The sequence below is a fragment of the Hyla sarda genome, chromosome 1 (genome assembly GCF_029499605.1).
Source record: "Hyla sarda isolate aHylSar1 chromosome 1, aHylSar1.hap1, whole genome shotgun sequence".
Lineage (NCBI taxonomy): Eukaryota > Metazoa > Chordata > Amphibia > Anura > Hylidae > Hyla > Hyla sarda.
In genome coordinates this window covers 212,947,690-212,969,133 of record NC_079189.1, presented here as the reverse complement: position 1 = coordinate 212,969,133, position 21,444 = coordinate 212,947,690, and the positions used below count along the sequence as shown (strand labels likewise).

Sequence of the window (21,444 nt, the reverse complement as noted above, 5' to 3'; positions counted from 1 at the left end):
GAATTCCGCTGTGTTGATTGCACAGGGTGCAAAGAACAGCAGAATCCCATTGAAAATGATGGGACTCTTTAGCAAGTGTGAACAAGCCCTAACAGTGACGAAGCAGAAACTCCATCATCAGGCACTGACAGATTTATCTTCTCCATTTTCTAAGCAGAAGCTAAACGATAGGGAATTTCTAATGAAGACCTTTTTAGAAAGTTGTTTTGTTTTGAATTTTGGAAACAAATAAATTAAATATAAAACAATAATGGCATCCATTGTTCACATCAGTGTTTCCCAATCAGGGTGCCTCCAGCTGTTGCAAAACTACAACTTCCAGTATGCCTAGACAGCTGGGAGTTGTAACAGCTGGAGGCACCCTGGTTGGAAAACAATGGTTTACACCGATAGCCCCCACCAGTGGTACTCCTGCTGATATAAAACTACAAGTCCCAGCATACTCTGACAGTAGTAGGGAATGCTGGCGGTTGTATTTTTGGGATCACTGCTTCCCCCTTAGCCCCAAATCTGTGCATCAATGGCTTCCTGCAATAGATGTCTGACAGCCGGTGAAGAGGGATCAGGACATGATGTGTGACATCACAGCCTGCACACACACATAATAATGTACTGATCTATGGCTGTGACGTCACTACCCCCTGTATAATAAGCAGGCAGAAGCTGCTGTCACTCACAGTGTCGGCTCCAGACGGCTGGACCCCGGAGCTCTGCTGACCTCCCATCACTCCCCGTAGGAAATTCATGGTGAAGGATGCTGTCAGGTACGAACCCCCAGCACTGGACAGTCAGGGTGCAGGCCCCGGTGCTGTGAAGACGCGGCGGGGTGAAGGGTGAAGAAGGGGCGGAGGATGTGGCCAGTGTACACACAGCAGAGGTGTGATGACGTGGGCATTCAGGAATGAAAACCAGGAAGCGGCTGGGGCTGAACGCATGCGCGGAGGACGTGGCGGCGACGTGTAGGGTACAAGCTCCTGTCACATGACCCTCCTGGACAACACATATAGGTTGTTGTGGGGCTGGTGGAAGCTGTTACTTCATGCTAGCGCTCTTATTGGTGTGGGCTGTGAAGCTGGCCATACATTTGGGGGTTACATATGGCTCTTCTCTGACTGACTGGTTTGTGGTTGCTTTGTGAAGGTTATCCAGGGATAGAAAAACAGCACCACACTTGTCCTCAGGTAGTGGATGGTATTACAACTTAGCTCCGTTCACTTCAGTGACACAGCTGCATTACCATACACAACCTGAGGACAGAAATCAGCTGTGTTTTTCTAATCCTGAATAACCCCATATAAAGGGATTGTCGGGGAGCAGAAAATGTGTTACCTCTTGCTGCCAGGCACTCCACTTCCAGTCAGCTTATATAGCCCGTCATGAATAATGGACGCTATTTGTGACGGAAGAAATAACGGCACATGCACTCATTTTTCTTCCGTCACAAGAAACGGGTAACTTAATGGCTGTTATTTTTAACATTAAAGTCTATGAAAAAGGATGAGTCTTTATGTCATCCATTTGCACCTGGTTTATAATATCTGTTATTACTTCTGAGCATGCTCAGAAGAGGTGACATCAGCAGACTCCTGCAGTGCTGAGGGACTACTACTACTACTCCCATCATGGAACAGACTTGTTTCCATGATGGGAGTAGTAGTTCCCCGACTGCGGGAGTCTGACAATGGCTGGGGAGGCTACAGTACTGTTTGTACTACTACCCCCATCAAGGAACAGACTCTGTTCCATGATGGGGGTTGTAGTACAGGGGGTGAGGGAATGAACGTATCGGGTCTCACTTCTGAGACCCAATTCGATTAGAAGTTATTAAACAGGGGAGCTGGTGGCATGCTGTGCTCCCCTGCGATATATGATGTATTTTACTTTCATTCTTAAATTCCCTGCCGGTGGCCCTGAATGGCCGGTACTGACGAGTCATTCAGTGCTCCCGGCAGGGTTTTTAAACTTCAGTGTTCTGTATAATCACATTATTTTATTCCCCCCATGTGTATATGTATGATTCTCCCCCCCCCCCGGTGCTGCACGGTCATCCTCACATCTTCTAGCGCTGTCACAGCAGGGACATGCCATTCCTTTCCCTGCTGCTCATCTCCGTATCTGACAGAGGAGCAGCGGAGAATGGAGGGACCTGTCCCCCCCCTGTGCGCTGTTATAGTGCTCCATTCCCTGCCGCCGGTATCTGACCTGTACCCCCAATGCGCTGCCTCATTCATATATTCCCCACCACTGCCCGACAAGTCCCCGCTGCAGCCCTCCTCCAAGCGCAATCAGAGCGCACAGCGGAGACATGTCAGTCTATTCCCCACTGCTCATCTCCGGTGTTAACGGATGAATATGCCCATTATTTTGACAGATGTTATTCAGCCGTTAGCACCCATTATTTCATCCGTTATTATACATCCGTTTTTACACAGGAAAAGGATGTATAGTAACTGATGAAATAACAGCTGCTAACGGCTGAATAATGTCCGTCAAAATAACGGGCATATTCATCAGTTATAACATCCGCCATGTACCGTTATTTTATGGGCATTTTAACACCTCTGCCTAAAGACTCCCGCAGGCGGGACTACTACTACTCCCATCATGGAACAGACTTGTTTCCATGATGGGAGTAGTAGTTCCCTGGCTGCGGGAGTCTGCCAGTGGCTGGGGAGGCTACATTAGTGTTTGTACTACTACCCCTATCATGGAACAGAGACTGTTCCATGATGAGGGTTGTAGTACATAGGCTGAAGGATTGATTGCATCGGGTCTCACTTCTGAGACCCGATGCGATCAGAAGTTATTAAACAGGGTAGTGGGCGGCAAGCTGCGCTCCCCTGCAATGTACGGTGTATTTTTACTTTTAAATTCCCCGCCGGGAGCCCTGAATGGTCGCCACCGAGGAGGCCCCAGTGTGTTTATAATAATTAATTGGCCCTAGTGTGCTTATTCTTATTCCTCCTCCCAGTGTCCTTATTTCTACTCCCGCTGCCTGCTCGTCATCTTCTTGGAGCAGGCAGCAGCGGGACATGTCGGGAACCGGCAGCGGTGAATGAATGAATGAAGCCGACATGTCCCGCATGTAGACTTCATTGATTCACCGCCACCTCCCGACATGTCCCCGCTGCTGCCCTGCTCCTAGTGCAATCAGCGCACCGCCGGGACATGTCTATTCTCTGCTGCTCATCTCCGTCGGATACCAGGAAATGCAGAGTACTCTGCTTGTAAGATATTTTCAGAAGTGTGGAAATAAAAATAAAAAACAGAAAAAAAACCTACTTGTCCAAGGGACTAAAACAGGAGCCCAATCTACTTGTTCTGGCCAATTTGTATTTTTGCCCTCTCGTTTTTTCCCCCCTTATATGGGCTTGTTTTTTGCGGGACCGATTGTTTTTTACCTTTGGATACCTTTTATTTTTTTCATAACAATAATAAAAAAAAAAAAGATAATTTAGCAAATTTGGTGGTTTTCTTTTTTACGCATTTTACCTTGTGCTCAAGCTAACATGCTTTTTTGATACTATAGGTTGGCCTGATTACAGCAATACCAAATTTGTATAGTTTCCATCAAAATTTTAGTTTTTAATATCAATTTTCTGACCACTGTAACTTTAAATTTTTTCATATACCAGGATGTATGATGGCTCATTTTTTGTGCCATAATCTGTTGTTTATATGGGTACCATTTTGGTATTGATCAGACTTTTTAATCGCTTTTTACTTAACATTTTCTGGGATATGATGTTGTAAAAAAAATGCAATTCTCGGGTTTGGTATTTGGGATCCACCCCACTAGACCACTAGGGAGCATTTACATGTCCCTTTAGATGTAAAGGGTTAACCCCTTTAAGGGGTACTCCGGTGAAAACCTTTTTTCTTTTAAATCAACTGGTGGCAGAAAGTTAAACATATTTGTAAATTTCTTCTATTAAAAAATCTTAATCCTTCCAGTACTTATTAGCTACTGAATGCTACAGAGGAAATTCCTTTATTTTTGGAACACTGATGACATCACGAACACAGTGCTCTCTGCTGACATCTCTGTCCATTTTAGCAACCATGCATAGCAGATGTATGCTAAGGGCAGCATGGTGGCTCAGTGGTTAGCACTGCTGCCTTGCAGTGCTGGGGACTTGGGTTCAAATCCCACTAAGGACAACAATAAATAAAGTGTTATTATTATTATAATAACGTCAGCAGAGAGAACTGTGCTCGTGATGTCATCAGAGAACATTCCAAAAAGAAAAGAATTTCCTCTGTAGTATTCAGCAGCTAATAAGTACAGGAAGGCTTAAGATTTTTTAATAGAAGTAATTTACAAATGTGTTTAACTTTCTGCCACCAGTTGATTTAAAAGAAAAAAAGGTTTTCACCGGAGTACCCCTTTAACCCCTTAAGGACTTAGCCCTTTTTCACCTTAAGGACTCGGACGTTTTTTTTTAATTCTGACCACTGTCACTTTAAACATTAATAACTCTGGGATGCTTTTACTTATCATTCTGATTCTGAGATTGTTTTTTCGTGACATATTCTACTTTAACATAGTGGTAACATTTTATGGTAACTTGCATCCTTTCTTGGTGAAAAATTCCAAAATATGATGAAAAAAATGAACATTTTGCATTTTTCTAACTTTGAAGCTCTCTGCTTGTAAGGAAAATGGATATTCCAAATATTTTTTTTTTGGTTCACATATACAATATGTCTACTTTATGTTTGCATCATAAAAGTGACGAGTTTTTACTTTTGGAAGACACCAGAGGGCTTCAAAGTTCAGCAGCAATTTTCCAATTTTTCACAAAATTTTCAAATTCGATATTTTTCAGGGACCAGTTCAGTTTTGAAGTGGATTAGAAGGGCCTTCATATTAGAAATACCCCACAAATGACCCCATTATAAAAATTGTACCCCCCAAAGTATTCAAAATGACATTCAGTCAGCGTTTTAACCCTTTAGGTGTTTCACAGGAATAGCAGCAAAGTGAAGGAGAAAATTCACAATCTTCATTTTTTGCACTCGCATGTTCTTGTAGACCCAATTTTAGAATTTTTGCAAGTGGTAAAAGGAGAAAATTTTTACTTGTGTTTGTAGCCCAATTTCTCTCGAGTAAGCACATACCTCATATGTCTATGTAAAGTGTTCGGCGGGCGCAGTAGAGGGCTCAGAAGGGAAGGAGCGACAAGGGGATTTTGGAGAGAACATTTTTCTGAAATGGTTCTTGGGGGGCATGTCACCTTTAGGAAGCCCCTAGGGTGTCAAAAACACATGGCATACCATTTTGGAAACTAGACCCCTCGGGGAACGTAACAAGGGATAAAGTGAGCCTTAATACTCCACAGGTGTTTCATGACTTTTGCAAATGTAAAAAAAAATAAAAAAATTTACCTAAAATGCTTGTTTTGCCAAAAATTTTACATTTTTAAAAAGGGTAATAGCAGAAAATACCCCCCAAAATTTGAAGCCCAATTTCTCCCGATTCAGAAAACACCCCAAATGGGGGTGAAAAGTGCTCTGCTGGCGCACTACAGGTCTCAGAAGAGGAGTAGTCACATTTGGCTTTTTGGAAGCAAACTTTGCTCTGGGGGCATGCCGCATTTAGGAAGCGTAACAAGGGGTTAAGTGAACCTTTATACCCCACAGGTGTTTCACGACTTTTGCATATGTAAAAAAAAAAAATTTTTTTTTTACCTAAAATGCTTGTTTTCCCAAAAATGTTACATTTTTAAAAAGGGTAAAAGCAGAAAATACCCCCAAAATTTGTAACACAATTTCTCCCGAGTACGGCGATACCCCATATGTGACCCAAAACTGTTGCCTTGAAATACGACAGGGCTCCAAAGTGAGAGCGCCATGCCCATTTGAGGACTAAATTAGGGACTTGCATAGGGGTGGACATAGGGGTATTCTACGCCAGTGATTCCCAAACAGGGTGCCTCCAGCTGTTGTAAAACTCCCAGCATGCCAGGACAGTCAGTGGCTGTCTGGTAATACAGTGAGTAGTTGTTTTGCAACAGCTGGAGGCTCCGTTTTGGAAACAGTGGCGTACCAGACGTTTTTCATTTTTATTGGGGAGGGGGGCTGTGTAGGGGTATGTGTATATGTAGTGTTGTTTACTTTTTATTTTATTTTGTGTTAGTGTAGTGTTTTTAGGGTACAGTCACACGGGTGGGGGTTCACAGTAGTTTCTCGCTGGCAGTTTGAGCTGCGGCAGAAAATTTGCCGCAGCTCAAACTTGCAGCCGGATACTTACTGTAAACCTCCGCCCATGTGAGTGTACCCTGTACGTTCACATTGGGGAGGGGGGGGGACATCCAGCTGTTGCCAAACTACAACTCCCAGCATGCGCTGACAGACTGTACATGCTGAGAGTTTTAGTTTTGCAACAGCTGTAGGCACACTGGTTATGTATCATTGAGTTTGTGACCTAACTCAGTGTTTCACAACCAGTGTGCCTCCAGCTGTTGCAAAACTACAACTTCCAGCATGTACGGTGCATGCTGGGAGTTGTAGTTTTCAACAGCTGGAGGCAACCCGGTCGTGAAACACTGAGTTAGGTAAAAAAAAACTCTGAGTTTTACAACCAGTGTGCCTTCAGCTGTTGCAAAACTACAACTCTCAGCAGTCACCGACAGCCAACGGGCATGCTGGGAGTTGTAGTTATGCAACCAGCAGATGCACCACTACAACTCCCAGCATGCACTTTAGCTGTTTGTGCAAGCTGAGAGTTGTAGTTATACAACAGCTGAAGGTACACTTTTCCATAGAAAAAATGTGCCTCCAGCTGTTGCAAAACTATAAGTCCCAGCATGCCCATAAGGGAATGCTGGGAGTTGTGGTGGTCTGCCTCCTGCTGTTGCATAACTACAGCTCCCAGCATGCCCTTTTTGCATGCTGGGAGCTGTTGCTAAGCAACAGCAGGAGGCTGTCAATCACCTCCATCTGCTGCTCCCCAGGTCAGTCCCTCGCCACCGCCGCCGCTCCTGGGGCCCCAATCCCAACAGGAACGCCGGTGATCGGGGTCCACGTCCCGCTCACGCCCTCCGGAAGAGGGGCGGAGCGGGTTGCGGGAGTGACACCCGCAGCAGGCACCCTGATTGGTCGGCCGGTAAATCCGTGCCACCTCACCCCTGCTGGCTATGGCTATTCGGGGCCGTCAGAGACGGCCCTGATCAGCCAGTAATTCCGGGTCACCGCAGATCGCTGGGCTGAATTGTCCAGCGATCTGCGGCCATTGCCGACATGGGGGGACATAATGACCCCCCTGGGCGATATGCCGCGATGCCTGCTGAACGATTTCAGCAGGCATCCGGCTCCGGTCCCCAACCAGCTAGCAGTGGGGACCGGAATTCCCACGGGCGTATGGATACGCCCTGCATCCTTAAGGACTCAGAATGCAGGGCGTATCCATATCCTGAAGAGGTTAAGGACTGAGCGATTTCACGTTTTTGCATTTTCGTTTTTTCCTCCTTGCCTTTAAAAAATCATAACCCTTTCAATTTTGCATTTAAAAATCCATATTATGGCTTATTTTTTGCGTCACCAATTCTACTTTGCAGTGACATCAGTCATTTTACCGAAAAATGCACGGCGAAACAGAAAAAAAATTCATTGTGCGACAAACTTGAAGAAAAAATGCCATTTTGTAAATTATGGGGGCTTCCATTTCTACGCAGTGCATATTTCGGTAAAAATGACACCTTATCTTTATTCTCTACATCCATACGGTTAAAATGATACCCTACTTATATAGGTTTGATTTTGTCGTACTTCAGAAAAAAATCATAACTACATGCAGGAAAATTTATATGTTTAAAATTGTCATGTTCTGAGCCCTATAACTTTTTTATCTTTCTGTGTTCAGGGCGCTATGAGGACTCATTTTTTGCGCCGTGATCTGAAGTTTTTAGCGGTACCATTTTTGTTCTGCTCATACTTTTTGATCACTTTTCATTCACTTTTTTGTGGCATAAAAAGTGATCAAAAATGCGCTATTTTGGATTTTGGAATTTTTTGCCCGTACGCCATTAAAGCGGTATATTTTTATAATTCGGACATTTCCGCACACGGTGATACCACATATGTTTATTTTTATTTACACTGTTTTATTTTGTTACTAGGAAATGCCGGGTGATTTAAACTTTAATTCAGAAGGGAATACCTGAAAGGGTTAACTTTATTTTTGGTGTGCTCATAGCTCCTATAGGGACCTATGAGCTTGCAATGGCTGATTGCATACACAGATTGTTGCCTTGCCGTTGTATGGCAACAAGCTGTGTAATCGGAGGTTGATTGCTCCAGCCTGTAACTCAGGCATGGAGTAATCAATCAGAGCCGGGACGCCGACGGAAGAAGGTAGGGACCTTCTTCTCTCCGCATAGCTGATCGGGGCATTGCAATTTTATCGCGATGACCCCGATCAGCCCGACTGAGCAGCCGGGAAGCATTTACTTTCACTTTCGATGCGGCGCTCAGCTTTGAGCACCGCATCGGAAGGGTTAATAGCGCGTGGCCGAACGATCGTGGCCGCGCGCTATTAGCCGCGGGTCCCGACTGTGAATAGGCGCCGGGACCATCCCGCTATGATGCGGGGTCCCGCCGGGACCCCGCGTTATAGACAGGGACCATACTTATGACGTATTTATACGTTCTAAGTCATTAAGGAGTTTTTAATAGCCGGCCACAGTGATCGCTGCATGCCGACTATTTGCGGCGGCCCCCCAGCTACTGAGATCGGCTGGGGGCTGCTTGGTATGTAGCGGGCTCCTGACTCCCGATCCTAATACCCTGAGTGCCGTCGTTTTCAGGCCTGGCTTTGTGCGTAAATGTCCGAACTATAAAAATATATCATTAATTAAATGGCACGGTTAAGTCCAAAATAACATATTTTTGGTCGCTTTTTATATCATGAAAAAATGAATAAAAAGCAATCAAAAAGTCAGATCAATACAAAAATGGTACCGATGAAAACTTCAGATCACGGCGCAAAAAATGAGCTCTCATACCGCCCCATACGCAGAAAAATTTAAAAGTTATAGGGGTCAGAAGATGACAATTTTAAACATATAAATTTTCCTGCATGTAGTTATGATTTTTTCCAGAAGTACGACAAAATCAAACCTATATAAGTAGGGTATCATTTTAATTGTATGGACCTACAGAATAATGATAAGGTGTCATTTTTACTGAAATATGCACTGCGTAGAAACGGAAGCCCACAAAAGTTACAAAATGGGGTTTTTTTTTTTATTTTGTCGCACAATTATTTTTTTTCCGTTTTGCTGTAGCTTTTTGGGTAAAATGACTAATGTCACTGCAAAGTAGAATTGGTGGCGCAAAAAATAAGCCATAATATGGATTTTTAGGTTCAAAATTGAAAGGGTTATGATTTTTAAAAGGTGAGGAGGAAAAAACGAAAGTGCAAAAACCGTAAAACGTCCTTAAGGGGTTAAAAAATCTTAATCTTTACAGTACTTTTTAGGCTCTGTATACTACAGAGGAAATGGTTTTCTTTTTGGAACACAGATCTTTCTGCTGACATCATGACCATAGTGCTCTCTGCTGACATCTCTGTCCATTTTAGGAACTGTCCAGAGCAGCATATGTTTTCTATGAAGATTTTCTCCTACTCTGGACAGTTCTTAAAATGGACAGAGATGTCAGCAGAGAGCACTGTGGTCATGATGTCAGCAGAGAGCTCTGTGTTCCAAAAAGAAAAGAATTTCCTCTGTAGTATTCAGCAGCTAAGAAGTACTGGAAGGATTAAGATTTTTTTAATAGAAGTAATTTACAAATCTGTTTAACTTTCTGGCACCAGTTCATTTAAAAAAAAGTTTTCCATCGGAGTACCCCTTTAAGGCCCAAATGGGCTGAGTCGTTAAGGGGTTAAAGAAGCACTCTTTCTGTATTTAGTTCTGACAGGAGCTTCTAAACAGTTAAATAATTGCCATTGGAGATCCCTTCATGCCAACTACTGATTGCAGATGTCAGCTGCTGACAGCTGCCGGGTATGAAGCGAACATATGGCGCTGGAACATTTGAAAAATCACTTTTATTTATGAGCGAGGACAGGCAGCAGGATATGAGGAGAGGGTGACAGAGCTGATTTTAACCTGGTGAATATTTGTATTTAGGTAAGCTCCATCTAGTGGCCACTGCAAGAATTTTAGCATATCAAGCATCTGCCACTAGCACTTGCTCTCCCTGTTTCATACACAGACAAAGAGCGAGTGCTATTCACTGCCTATGGCCAGACTGCACTTCCTGAGTTTGGTCTCCTGCCAATCCAGCAGGAGACCAAAGTCTGTGCTTTTGAGCAGACGGAATGCAGTCTGGGAGACCCCTAGTGGCCAGATTTATAAGGCCATGAAAGGGACATAAAAAGACATTTTTTACAGGGAGTAAATTACATATCTTATTTATTTTACCTGCTGTATCATATGTAAAAAAATAATTTAACCCCTTTACGACCAAGGACGTAAATGTACGTCCTGATGCGGTGATACTTCGCACACCAGGATTGAGCAATGCTCAGATCATGTGCGGCAGGTCCCGGCTGCTGATAGCAGCCAGGGACCCGCCGGTAATGGCTGACATCCGCGATTGTGCGGATGTCTGCCATTCACTCCTCAGATTCCATGATCAATACAGATCACCGCATCTGCGGCAGTACGGATACATTTTATGCTGATCTGATCGCCCGACGCTTTCTGGGCATCTTCTACACTGATCTGCCTTCCAGCAAATCAGAGCAGAAGATAGCCGATAATACTGATCAGTGCACTATGCATAGCACTGAACAATATTAGCAATCAACTTATTGCTATAAATAGTCCCATATGGGGACATAAAAAGTGAAAAAAAATAAAATAAAAAAACGTTGCCATGATCAATACAGATCACAGCATCTGCGGCAGCGCGGATACATTTTATGCTTATCTGATCGTCTGCGGCACAGCCGCGGGGATTGGATTAGCTAACATGGCAGACGGAGGTCCCCTCACCTGCCTCCGCCGCCTTCCGGGTGTCTGGTGTCTGCCATGTACAGGGTACATTTACAAGGGCGGGATTTACAGTAAGTTTTCCGCTGCAAGTTTGAGATGCAGCAAATTTTCCACTGCAGCTCAAACTCCCAGCGGTAAACTTGCTGTGAACGCCCGTCCATGTGAATGTACCCTAAAAACATTTCACTACACTAACACATAATAAAGGGTAAAACACTACATATACACATACCTCTATAATCCCCTGCCCCCCATAAAAATTAAAAACGCCTCGTACAGCAGTGTTTCGAAAAAGGCGCCTCCAGCTGTTGCAAAACAATAACTCACTGCTACAGCTGGAGGCACCCTGTTTGGGAAACACTGCTGTAGGGTATTTGTGGTGGCGGAGGCAATTGTAACGCTTGCATCTGGGTCCGCCCCTATGCAAATCCCTAATTTAGTCCTCAAATGCGCATGGCGCTCTCTCACTTCAGAGCCCTGTCGTATTTCAAGGCAACAGTTTAGGGCCACATATGGGGTATTTCTGTACTCGGGAGAAATTGCATTACAAATTTTGTATCTTTACAGAGGAAGAGGTTCTACGTTTGCTTTCTAAAGTGAAGACAAATAAATCACAGGGGCCTGATGGGATACACCCAAAATTATTAACAGAGTTTAGTGGTGAGCTAGCAAAACCTTTAACAGATCTATTTAACCAATCAATGGTAACAGGAGCCGTCCCGGAAGATTGGAAATTAGCAAATGTTGTGCCCATTCACAAGAAAGGTAGTAAGGAGGAATCAAGCAACTATAGGCCAGTAAGTCTGACATCAATAGTGGGAAATTAATGGAAACCCTACTAAAGCATAGGATTGTGGAACATCTAACATCCCATGGATTGCAAGATGAAAAACAACATGGGTTTACTTCAGGGAGATCATGTCAAACAAATCGTATTGATTTTTTTGACTGGGTGACTAAAATAATAGATGGCAGTGGGGCAGTAGACATTGCATATCTAGATTTTAGTAAGGCTTTTGACACTGTCCCACATAGAAGACTTATCAATAAACTACAGTCATTGAGCTTGGACTCCAATATTGTTGAGTGGATTAGGCAGTGGCTGAGTAACAGACAACAGAGGGTTGTAGTCAATGGAGAATATTCAGAGCAAGGTCTTGCCACCAGTGGGATACCTCAGGGATCTGTACTGGGACCAATATTGTTTAATATCTTCATTAGCGATATTACAGAAGGTCTTGATGGTAAGGTATGTCTTTTTGCTGATGACACAAAGATATGTAACAGGGTTGATGTTCCTGGAGGGATCCGCCAAATGGAAAAGGATTTAGGCAAACCAGAAGAATGGTCAGAACTCTGGCAACTGAAATTTAATGTGGATAAGTGCAAGATAATGCACCTGGGGCGTAAAAACCCTCAGGCAGAATATAGATTATTTGACACAGTCCTGACCTCAGTATCTGAGGAGAGGGATTTAGGAGTAATTATTTCAGAAGACTTAAAGATAGGCAGACAATGTAATAGTGCAGCAGGAAACGCTAGCAGAATGCTTGGATGTATAGGGAGAGGTATAAGCAGTAGAGAGAGAGAAGTGCTCATGCCGCTGTACAGAACACTGGTGAGACCTCAATTGGAGTATTGTGCGCAGTACTGGAGGCCGTATCTCCAGAAGGATATAGATACTCTAGAGAGAGTTCAAAGAAGAGCTACTAAACTAGTACATGGATTGCAGGATGAAACTTACCAGGAAAGGTTAAAGGACCTTAACATGTATAGCTTGGAAGAAAGAAGAGACAGAGGGGATATGATAGAGACTTTTAAATACATAAAGGGAATCAACTCGGTAAAGGAGGAGATTTAAATATTTAAAAGAAGAAAAACTACCACAAGAGGACATAGTTTTAAATTAGAGGGGCAAAGGTTTAAAAGTAATATCAGGAAGTATTATTTTACTGAGAGAGTAGTGGATGCATGGAATAGCCTTCCTGCAAAAGTGGTCGCTGCAAATACAGTGAAGGAGTTTAAGCATGCATGAGATAAGCATAAGGCTATCCTTCATATAAGATAGGGCCAGGGACTATTGATAGGATTCAGATTATTGGGCATACAAGATGGGCCAAATGGTTCTTATCTGCTGACAGATTCTATGTTTCTAGTATTGTAATGTAAGAGGTGATGCAGGCGATAATTCAATGAATGAGCTGCTCACCTTTAGTTGTTGTATTTCCCAAGACACAACAACTTATACAGGCATTGAGGTATATCCATGGTGGTGGTGCTGCCTCTCGGTTATCGGTGTCATGGGTTCCCAGGACCGATGAATAGATCAGTGGCTGGAGGGTAGAGGGTAATACCGGGTATCAGTCATGATCCAGTGGTTTGCGCCTGATACCCGGTATTACCCTCTACCCTCCAGCCACTGATCCTTACTCATGAGAAATGGGAGCTTCACATTTTGGAGTCCATTTTCTCCTATTACCCCTTGTGAAAATGAAAATTTGGAGTAACACCATCATTTTAGTGTTAAAAAAATCACATTTTTCATTTTCATGTCCAAATTCAACGCAAAGTCTTCAAACACCTGCGAGGTGTTAAGGCTCACTGTACCCCTTGTTATGTTCCTTGATGGGTGTAGTTTCCCAAATACAGGGTGGGCCATTTATATGGATACACCTTAATAAAATGGGAATTCTTGGTGATATTAACTTCCTGTTTGTGGCACATTAGTATATGTGAGGGGGGGAAACTTTTCAAGATGGGTGGTGACCATGGTGGCCATTTTGAAGTCAGCCATTTTGAATCCAACTTTTGTTTTTTCAATAGGAAGAGGGTCACATCAAACGAATTTCACAAGAAAAAGAATTATGTGCTTGATTTTAATTTAACTTTATTCTTTCAGTTATTTACAAGTTTCTGACCACTTATAAAATGTGTTCAATGTGCTGCCCATTGTGTTGGATTGTCAATGTAACCCTCTTCTCCCACTCTTCACACACTGATGGCAACACCGCAGGAGAAATGCTAGCACAGGCTTCCAGTATCCGTAGTGTTAGGTGCTGCACATCTCGTATCTTCACAGCATAGACAATTGCCTTCAGATGACCCCAAAGATAAGAGTCTAAGGGGGTCAGATCGGGGGCCATTCAACTGGCCCACGACGACCAATCCACTTTCCAGGAAACTGTTCATCTAGGAATGCTCGAACCTGATACCCATAATGTGGTGGTGTACCATCTTGCTGGAAAATGTCAGGGAAGGTGCCAGCTTCAGTGCATAAAGAGGGAAACACATCATTATGTAGCAATTTCGCATATCCAGTGGCCTTGAGGTTTCCATTGATGAAGAATGGCCCCACTATCTTTGTACCCCATATACCACACAATACAATCAATTTTTGTGTTCCAACAGTCTTGGAGGGATCGATCCAATGTGGGTTAGTGTCAGACCAATAGCGGTGGTTTTGTTTGTTAACTTCACCATTCACATAAAAGTTTGCCTCATCACTGAACAAAATCTTCTGCGTAAACTGAGGGTCCTGTTCCAATTTTTGTTTTGCCCATTCTGCAGCACCTGAAACTACGGATACTGGAAGCCTGTGCTAGCATTTCTCCTGCGGTGTTGCTATCAGTGTGTGAAGAGTGGGAGAAGAGTGTTGCATTGACAATCCAACACAATGGGCAGCACATTGAACACAGTTTATAAGTGGTCAGAAGCTTGTAAATAACTCATGAAAGAATTAAGTTACGTTAAAACCAAGAACATCATTGTTTTTCTTGTGAAATTCCCAATAATTTTGAAGTGTCACATGACCCTCTTCCTATTGAAAAAACTAAAGTTGGATTCAAAATGGCCGACTTCAAAATGGCCGCCATGGTCACCACCCATCTTGAAAAGTTTCCCCCCCCCTCACATATACTAATGTGCCACAAACAGGAAGTTAATATCACCAACCATTCCCATTTTATTAAGGTCTGTCTGTATGTAAGAAGTGGTATGAAAGTCAGTGTGAACGATGCCATAGTGTGTGATGATTCTGAGGATGTGGAATCACTGTGGGTAGAATTACAAAAGGAGGGAAATACTGAAAAAATAATACTTAGTGTAATCTACAGACCCCCTAATATCACTGAAGAGATAGAAGGTCGGCTGTATAAACAAATAGAGAGGGCCGCCCGGGCAGGTACAGTGGTAATAATGGGAGATTTTAACTATCCAGATATAGATTGGGGCCGGGGGCTGGCTAAAACTACAAAGGGGCGACAATTCCTAAATTTATTGCAGGATAATTTTATGGGCCAGTTTGTGGAGGACCCAACAAGAAGTGATGCCTTGTTGGATCTGATCATTTCCAATAACGCAGAGCTGGTTGGTAATTTAACTGTGCGGGAAAACCTTGGTAATAGCGACCACAATATAGTTACTTTTGACTTAAAATGTAGAAAACAAAGACAGACGGGGAAGGCAAAAACATATAACTTTAAAAAGGCAAACTTCCCTGGGCTGAGGGCTGCACTACAGGACATAGACTGGGGGGAGGTGTTGTCAAATACTGATACAGAAGGTAAATGGGACATCTTTAAATCAACTCTAAATAACTATACAGCTAAATATATACCAAAGGGGAACAAATATAAACGATTAAAACTAAATCCTACATGGCTGACAAATGATGTTAAAAGAGCAATAAACAACAAAAAAATAGCCTTCAAAAAATACAAATCTGATGGGTCAGCTATAACATTTAAACAGTACAAGGAGCTTAATAAAATCTGTAAAAATTTAATAAAAACAGCAAAAATTCTAAATGAGAGACAGGTAGCCAAAGAAAGCAAAACTAATCTTAAATATTTTTTTTAATATATAAATGCAAAAAAACCAAGGACAGAGCATGTAGGACCCCTTAATAATGATAATGGGGAGGTTGTCACGGGCGATCAAGAGAAGGCGGAGCTACTGAATGGGTTCTTTAGTTCTGTATATACTATGGAAAAAGGAGCTGACATTGGACAGGTCAGTGCTGGTAACACATCATGTAATGTACTGAACTGGCTTAATGTAGAGATGGTACAAGGTAAGTTAAGTGATATAAATGTAAGCAAATCCCCAGGGCCGGATGGACTACACCCAAGAGTTCTTAGATAGGTAAGTTCAGTAATATCTGTACCCCTGTTCATGATATTTAGAGATTCTCTGGTGTCTGGTATTGTGCCAAGGGACTGGCGCAAGGCGAATGTGGTGCCAATCTTCAAGAAGGGCTCTAGGTCTTCGCCAGGCAAATATAGACCGGTAAGTCTAACGTGCATTGTGGGTAAATTGTTTGAAGGACTTATAAGGGATTACATACAGGAATACATAGGGGATAATTGTATTATAAGTGACAGCCAGCATGGGTTTACTAAGGATAGAAGTTGTCAAACCAATCTAATTTGCTTTTATGAAGAGGTGAGTAGAAGCCTTGACAGAGGAATGGCTGTGGATATAGTGTTTCTGGATTTTGCTAAAGCATTTGATACTGTCCCTCATAGACGTCTGACAGGTAAGTTAAGGTCTTTGGGTTTGGAAATTTTAGTTTGTAACTGGATTGAACACTGGCTCATGGATCGTACCCAGAGAGTGGTGGTCAATGATTCGTACTCTGATTGGTCCCCGGTAATAAGTGGTGTACCCCAAGGTTCAGTACTGGGACCGCTGTTGTTTAATTTATTTATCAATGATGTAGAGGATGGCATTAACAGCTATGTTTCTATCTTTGCAGATGACACCAAGCTTTGTAGCACGGTACAGTCTATAGAGGATGTGTATAGGTTACAAGATGACTTGGATAGACTAAGTGTCTGGGCATCCACTTGGCAAATGAGGTTCAATGTGGATAAATGTAAAGTTATGCATCTGGGTACTAATAACCTGCATGCGTCTTAGGGGGGATTAAACTGGCAGAGTCACTGGTAGAGAAGGATCTGGGTGTACTTGTAGATCACAGACTACAGGGCACCAGTCCATAAAAGGGACACTGAGGAGTTGGAAAGGGTGCAGAGACGCGTGACTAAACTAATATGGGGCATGGAACATCTTAGCTATGAGGAGCGATTAAAGGAGTTACAATTGTTTAGTCTTGAGAAGAGACGTTTAAGGGGGGATATGATAAATGTATATAAGTATATTAATGGGCCATATAAAAAATATGGAGAAAAACTGTTCGAGGTTATACCCCCCCAAAGGACGAGGGGGCACTCCCTCCGTCTGGAAAAGAAAAAGTTTAGTCTTAAGGGGCCATACGCCTTCTTTACCATGAGAACTGTGAACTTATGGAACAGTCTACCTCAGGAACTGGTCACAGCAGGAAAAATTAACAGCTTTAAAACAGGATTAGATACATTCCTGGAACAAAAGAACATTAATGCTTATGAAGAAATATAAAATCCCATCCCCTCCCCAATATCGTGCCACACCCCTACCCTTCAATACCCTGGTTGAACTTGATGGACGTATGTCTTTTTTCAACCGTACTAACTATGTAAGGTGTATCCATATAAATGGCTCACCCTGTAGTATGCCTTTTTTTTTTTTGTTTTTTTTTTTGCTGTTTTGGCACTATAGGGGCTTCCTAAATGCAACATGCCCCCCAAAAACCATTTCAGCAAAATTTGCTCTCCAAAATCCCACAGTTGCTCCTTCCCTCTTGAGCCATGTTGTGCGCCCGCAAAGCACTTTACGTCAACATATGAGGTATTTCCTCACCGTGAGAAATTGGGCTACAAATTTTGCTGGCTTTTTAGTGTAAAAAATTGAGATTTTGATTTTTCTCCTCCACTTTGCTGTTGTTCCTGTGAAACACCTAAAGGGTTAGCAAACTTTCTGAATGTCATTTTAAATACTTTGAGGGGTTGAGTTTTTCTAATGGGGTCATTTATGGGGTATTTCCCACAGAAAAGCCCCTCAAATCCACTTCAAACTTAACTGGTCCCTGAAAAATTCTGATTTTGAATTTTTTTGTGAAAATTGCTGCTATACTTTGAAGTAGGGATCGACCGATATCGATTTTTTAGGGCCGATACCGATAATCTGTGGAGGTGAAGGCCGATAGCCGATAATTTATACCGATATTCCGGTATAAATTATCGGCTATTTCTCCATTGCGCCAGCATAATTCCACTGTGGCAATTCCACAGTATACACAGAGCAACAGAATCCCATTTTAAACAATAGGACTCTGCTGCTAGTGGATTTCCACAGTGAAATTATGCCAGCCGAATGTCCGCAGTGTGGATGAGCGCTTAGTCCCCCCAGACCTTAGTTCTCCTCCAGATCCCCTTTTCCCCTTGTTTGGAACCCTTAGTCCAGTGGTGTCCAAACTGTAGCCCTCCAGATGTTGCAAAACTACAATTCCCAGCATGCTCGTTCCATTGGCTGTCCGGGCATGCTGGGAGTTGTAGTTTTGCAACATCTGGAGGGCCACAGTTTGTACACCACTGCCTTAGTCACTCTCAGACCCTCTGTTATCCTCCTTCAGCCACTAAGTCCCCCCCAGATCCCCTTGTCTCCACCACCACACTTTTCTGCCCTCCTCCCCGACTCTATAATTATTAAAACTTCTCTGCCATCAACCACACACACACACACCTCTTTGATGCTTTATTATCTTCTAACCCCCCCCCCCCCCCCTCTGTGATTTTCTACACTCCAATTACAGCCCCCTCCCTCATTCCATACTGCTCTCTCTCCCCTATCCTCCTTTTCACCCACCTTGTGGGGAGGGTAGCTGAAGCAGCTCTGTGGCGGCGGGATGTCCTCCTCCTCCAGCCAGGGTACGGACCGTGACGTTAGGTGCCTGCGTCGTGTGCTGCGTCCCTGCCTGTTAACTCATCGCTGTTGTAATAAAGAAAACTGTGTCCCTGTAGCAGAATGTGATTCTCCTCCACAGGGACACAGTTTCCTTTATAACACCGGCCCTGAGCGAGGTCCCCTTCAGTGCAGAAGGGGAGGAGAGCGGCGAGGTCCGCATATGCTTTATTAAAAGAAAAAGTGCAAGGGCAGATGAACGGCCCCTGTAAATATGCCGCTACCGCCTCCTGACATTCGGGGCTTCTTTGCTGACCTATGGGGCTCAGGCCCCGGATAATTTGACTTAGTGACGCCCCTGCCGTGGATGGCAGCGTGAGAAAGGGGAGGGAGTGGTGAAGTGGAGGAGCGGAACAGCTGACAGCTTCCTCTTCACCATGCTGTCAGGCAATTGCTCCGCACGGCAAAACAAGGCGTGCGCACGAATAGCGGGACTTCAGTCCCGGCCTGAAGTTCAGGGCCGGGACTGAAGTCCCGCGATTCGTGCGCACGCCTTGTTTTGCGCATTATCGGCATTATCGGCAGGTTAGAAGCCGATACGGATAACGGGAAAAAACGGGAATATCGGCCGATAATATCGGCCGTGCCGATAATCGGTCGATCCCTACTTTGAAGCCCTCTAATGTCTTCAAAAAGTTAAAACATGTCAACTTTATGATGCCAACCTAAAGTAGACATATTTTATATGTGAATCAATATATAATTTATTTGGAATATCTATTTTCCTTACAAGCAGAGAGTTTCAAAGTTAGAAAAATGCTAAATTTTCATGAAATTTTGGGATTTTTCACCAAGGATGCAAGTAACAACGAAAATTTACCACTATGTTAAAGTAGAATATGTCACGAAAAAACAGTCTCAGAGTGACAATAAAAGGTAAAAGCATCCCAGAGTTATTAATATATAAAGTGAGAGTGGTCAGAATTGCAAAAAAAGGGCTGAGTCCTTAAAGGAGAACTCCAGAATAGAAAAATTGTCCTCCATACTGCCGGCAGTAAAAAAATAAATAGATACATACCTTCCTTCGCTCCCCGATGCCTCCGGTAACCCACTTCGGTCTCCACCGTGATCCTCTTACTGGTTGCCGGTGGTCGGCGAGTCATACTGTGCTCATCCAATCACCGGCCGCAGCGAAGTCCCGACTCGGCCGGCGATAGGCTGAGCGGCAGTGTGACGTTTTCGGTCCCGGCATCTGGAGTCACAGATTTACAAGTCGGGAACATTTTCGGACCAGCTTTTTCTAGGTTGAAATTTCCAGCTAATTATTCACATGATTTTTTGTAAATTTAAATAGTAAATAGGTCGGTCTGTGAAACCACTCCCCTTTGTGGCAGACCACGCCTCCTTTTCACAATCACAAAGAGTAAATCCAGCTCACCCCTCCAGTGTCTGCCGGCTGTGGCACGGACTCAGCCCGGACACTGCTGATGTAAATCCAGAGAAACAAGAAACGATGTCCAGCGCAGCCAAATGCTGGAATACTTGGTGCTTATTTCAGACAAAACGACATAGAGGAAGATAGCAGTGACGCGTTTCGATTGGCTAGGCGATCTTAATCATACTGATCGCCTATCCGATTGAAACGCGTCACTGTTATCTTCCTGTATGTCGTTTTGTCTGAAATAAGCACCAAGTATTCGAGCATTTGGCTGCGCTGGACATCGTTTCTCGTTTCCCTTTTCACAATGGAATGTAGTGTCTTTCTGATTTTCCTGACGCACACTGGCCCAGACATGTCGCAGACACTGGCCCTGATTTACTAAGAGTGGAGTGGAGTTTTCTTTGTGGGTTTTAAGTATTTTACCACAGTATTCACTGATGTTTCCCTACATTTTGCCCTTTTCCCTACATTTTGCTTTTCTTACACATGCGCTAAGCTGTGGGGTTTTCCAGAGCTCAAATCCACACCATTTTCTGTGCAAACCTTTGTAAATATGTTGGGATTTTTTGAAAATGTCAGGGACACGTCCCCTTTTCCTGGTGGCAATGCCCTTTTTGGGGGTTTTCTCAGTAAAACGGAGAGTTGGTTGGGTTTTTGATTTTTTTTTGGTGCAAATTCAGGCGCAGACACAAATTCTGGCACACAACCCAACAAAACAGGTTGGTTTACAATTGTAAATCAGGGCCACTTTGAGCCAAAATAACTGGACAAAAACTAGTCAGTTTTAGCTTAGTAAATGAGGATCAATATATGGGTTAAAATCAGCTTTCTCACCACGTGCTCATGTCCTCCTGCCTGCCCTCACTTATGTAGAAAATTACTTTTTAAAATGTCCCTGCACTGTATGCTAATGTTCCATAAATAGTCATCAGAGTGTGCAGCATCCTGTAGTAGTCAGTGCACAGCGGGCTGTAACCAGTCCTACTCAGGCATGACTGACAGCACATGCACGATGGAAGCAGAGCAGTGACCTAGGCCATTCCCCAGCTGGAGTTACAGCCTGGAGCGGGGTGACTACTAAAGGATGTCACACGCCCCAATGACTACTTATGGCGCATTAGCATATGGCACGGCCAATTTAAAAATAATTTTCCTTACAAGCGAGGACAGGCAGAAGGACATGAGCACATGGTGAGAAAGTTGATTTCAACCTATATACCT

At 43.5% G+C, this 21,444-nt stretch overlaps 2 protein-coding genes across 7 annotated transcripts in view; one reads left to right on the top strand and one right to left on the bottom strand.

The window, feature by feature from the left end:
• The window catches only part of USO1 (USO1 vesicle transport factor), a 182,426-nt gene that overhangs the window by 79,831 nt on the left and 81,151 nt on the right, over positions 1–21,444 (bottom strand). Inside the window, exon 1 of one of the 6 annotated variants that reach the window (XM_056568266.1) lies at positions 678–1,199. The exons of the other annotated variants lie outside the window; for them this stretch is intronic. Within the exon in view, the coding sequence (XP_056424241.1) occupies positions 678–746 (69 nt within the window). The 5' untranslated portion in view covers positions 747–1,199. Of the gene's footprint in view, positions 1–677; positions 1,200–21,444 lie in introns of those variants that run through there. 6 annotated transcript variants of the gene reach the window in all.
• The window catches only part of G3BP2 (G3BP stress granule assembly factor 2), a 70,020-nt gene continuing 49,206 nt past the window's right edge, over positions 631–21,444 (top strand). The window contains exon 1 of the mRNA XM_056568298.1: positions 631–764. The gene's annotated coding sequence lies outside the window, so the exon portion shown is untranslated. The remainder of the gene's footprint in view (positions 765–21,444) is intronic.